At 38.5% G+C, this 2,010-nt stretch overlaps 1 protein-coding gene across 1 annotated transcript in view; it reads right to left on the bottom strand.

Annotated features, from left to right (window-relative positions):
- The window catches only part of LOC102209929 (olfactory receptor 4C12-like), a 9,305-nt gene that overhangs the window by 6,714 nt on the left and 581 nt on the right, over nucleotides 1-2,010 (bottom strand). The window contains 2 exon segments of the mRNA XM_013907981.1: nucleotides 1,213-1,658; nucleotides 1,660-1,805. Coding sequence (XP_013763435.1) covers nucleotides 1,213-1,658; nucleotides 1,660-1,805 — 592 coding nt within the window.

Here is a 2,010-nt window from a genome sequence, read left to right as displayed (position 1 = left end):
CCTGGGACAGACTGACAGAGGCGAGGCTGCCATATCGCACCACTGGCCCCTTTGGCCATCACTAGTAGGCGGTAGGTGAAGAGTCCTGACCACGGACACAACGACGGAGAGTGTCCGAGCCGGGGCTCGAACCGGCAATCTTCTGATCACAAGGCGAACTGCCAACTCTTGAGCCACGAACGGCCTAACTAGCAGTGATAATAATACTTATGTGATGTAACACAAGCTTATAGGGATCATGTTATATACTTTTCCATAGCATTACATTTGAATTCGATTTTTCAAATAACGGACAGATATGTGTGAGATCATGATACATTTGTGAATCAATCTAAATCTAAATCTAAATATGCATATGTACAGACAGATACATTTAATAATCATGACAATTATGTTGTATTACATTACAGTGATTTAACGTTAATTTCCATTCAAAAAGTGAAGTCAAAGTCTATTTACGTAACTTTAATGATATTCTAAAAGAACAGAACATTACTGTAAAATGCACCGTAAAATACCTTCATATTAGGGTTTTTTTCCTACGGTCGCAGCGTTACCCGGGATCTTGTTGTTAGTTCACATTCATTGGCCGAAGCTTAGCATCATGTTATTTATATTAATTGCAATTCCTACCTCTACATTTCTTTTTCAAAATATATAATTAGCACAGCGTGTCCGTGCAATGTTTTACATTGTGGCATGCAGAGAAATCTTAACAAAGAAGCTCACAGAGAGAGATTGAGCTTGTTATTTAACCACAAGCTGATAGGGGGAGCTCCTTATTAAAACACTTGCCATGCTACAATGTGCCTCAAGGTTCAACAACAGCACAACAGAAGTCACTCATGGTACAGCACTCTCTCTCCAAAACAACAACTGTCAGTGACGCTGCACCACGCCGTAAACACAACATTCAAGATAACAGTTAAAAGTAACGTAACCATAAACAATAGAACAAGAACATCTAAACAGCAGCACATGTCCCAAGGCATGATGGGAGACATTCCTGGATGTATTTTTAGGATCTAAATATGCATATGTACAACAAAATATATTTAACAAACAAGTAAATTGTGTTTTATTACATTTACAGTGATGTTATGTTATTTTACATTTGACGTGTCAGATCACAGTCTACTTATGTAAATGTAATGATATTCTAGAAAAACAGTACACAACTGTAAACTACACAGTAAAGTACTTTGACATTACTATTTTTTGGAACAGTGTAAGAGATGGGGTAAACAGGTCTCTGCAGCTTTCTTCCTAATTTCTTTGCAACTTTGATAAGAAACAATAAATATTATTGTGTATGTGAAAACTATGAAGAGCATAGGAAGTATTACAAGATCTAGTAAACTAACCACACCAAAGACAGTAATTAATCTTGATCTTTGACACTGAAGAGTGTAAACTGCATTATTACAAAATATTCCTTTTATATTAGAGTCCCACAATTTAGCTTCAGCACTTGCTATTGCTTGGACAGCAATATGACAAGCAGGTACAAGCCAAGCCACAACAAGGAAAATACTCACAGTAGTTTTTGTCATGATAGTTTGATATTCCAGAGGTTTACATATAGCCACATATCTGTCATAGGCCATGGCAGTCAAGAGAGGTAACTCTGAACCACCTAGAGTGTAAAACATAAAAAAACTGAAAGAGACAGGCTGAATATGTTGTGACTTGTTTTTCAGATAAAAAGTCAATCAGAAGTTTTGGGTACATAGTTGTGCTGTAAAGAACAGAGTTAAGTAGCAAGGCTGCAATGAAAATGTACATAGGCTCATGGAGGTTTTTATGTCACGGTCTGGGGGACAGACCGTGGGGGGTGTTGGAGAAAGGACCCAAACGCTGGACTTAGAGGAATGAACAGTGGGTTTATTTACAGTGAGGTAAAATGTACACCACACAATAATTCTCCAAAGTGCTCCCTCGACTCCCGTGACGTGTCTTCTCCCAAGTGCTGGTATCCCGTGCTCTCTGCCCCTGTGCCTTCACACACCC

Source organism: Pundamilia nyererei, unplaced genomic scaffold, assembly GCF_000239375.1.
Source record: "Pundamilia nyererei isolate P.nyererei 1_Seehausen unplaced genomic scaffold, PunNye1.0 scaffold00721, whole genome shotgun sequence".
NCBI classification, from domain to species: domain Eukaryota; kingdom Metazoa; phylum Chordata; class Actinopteri; order Cichliformes; family Cichlidae; genus Pundamilia; species Pundamilia nyererei.
This window is presented reverse-complemented; position numbering and strand designations above follow the sequence as displayed.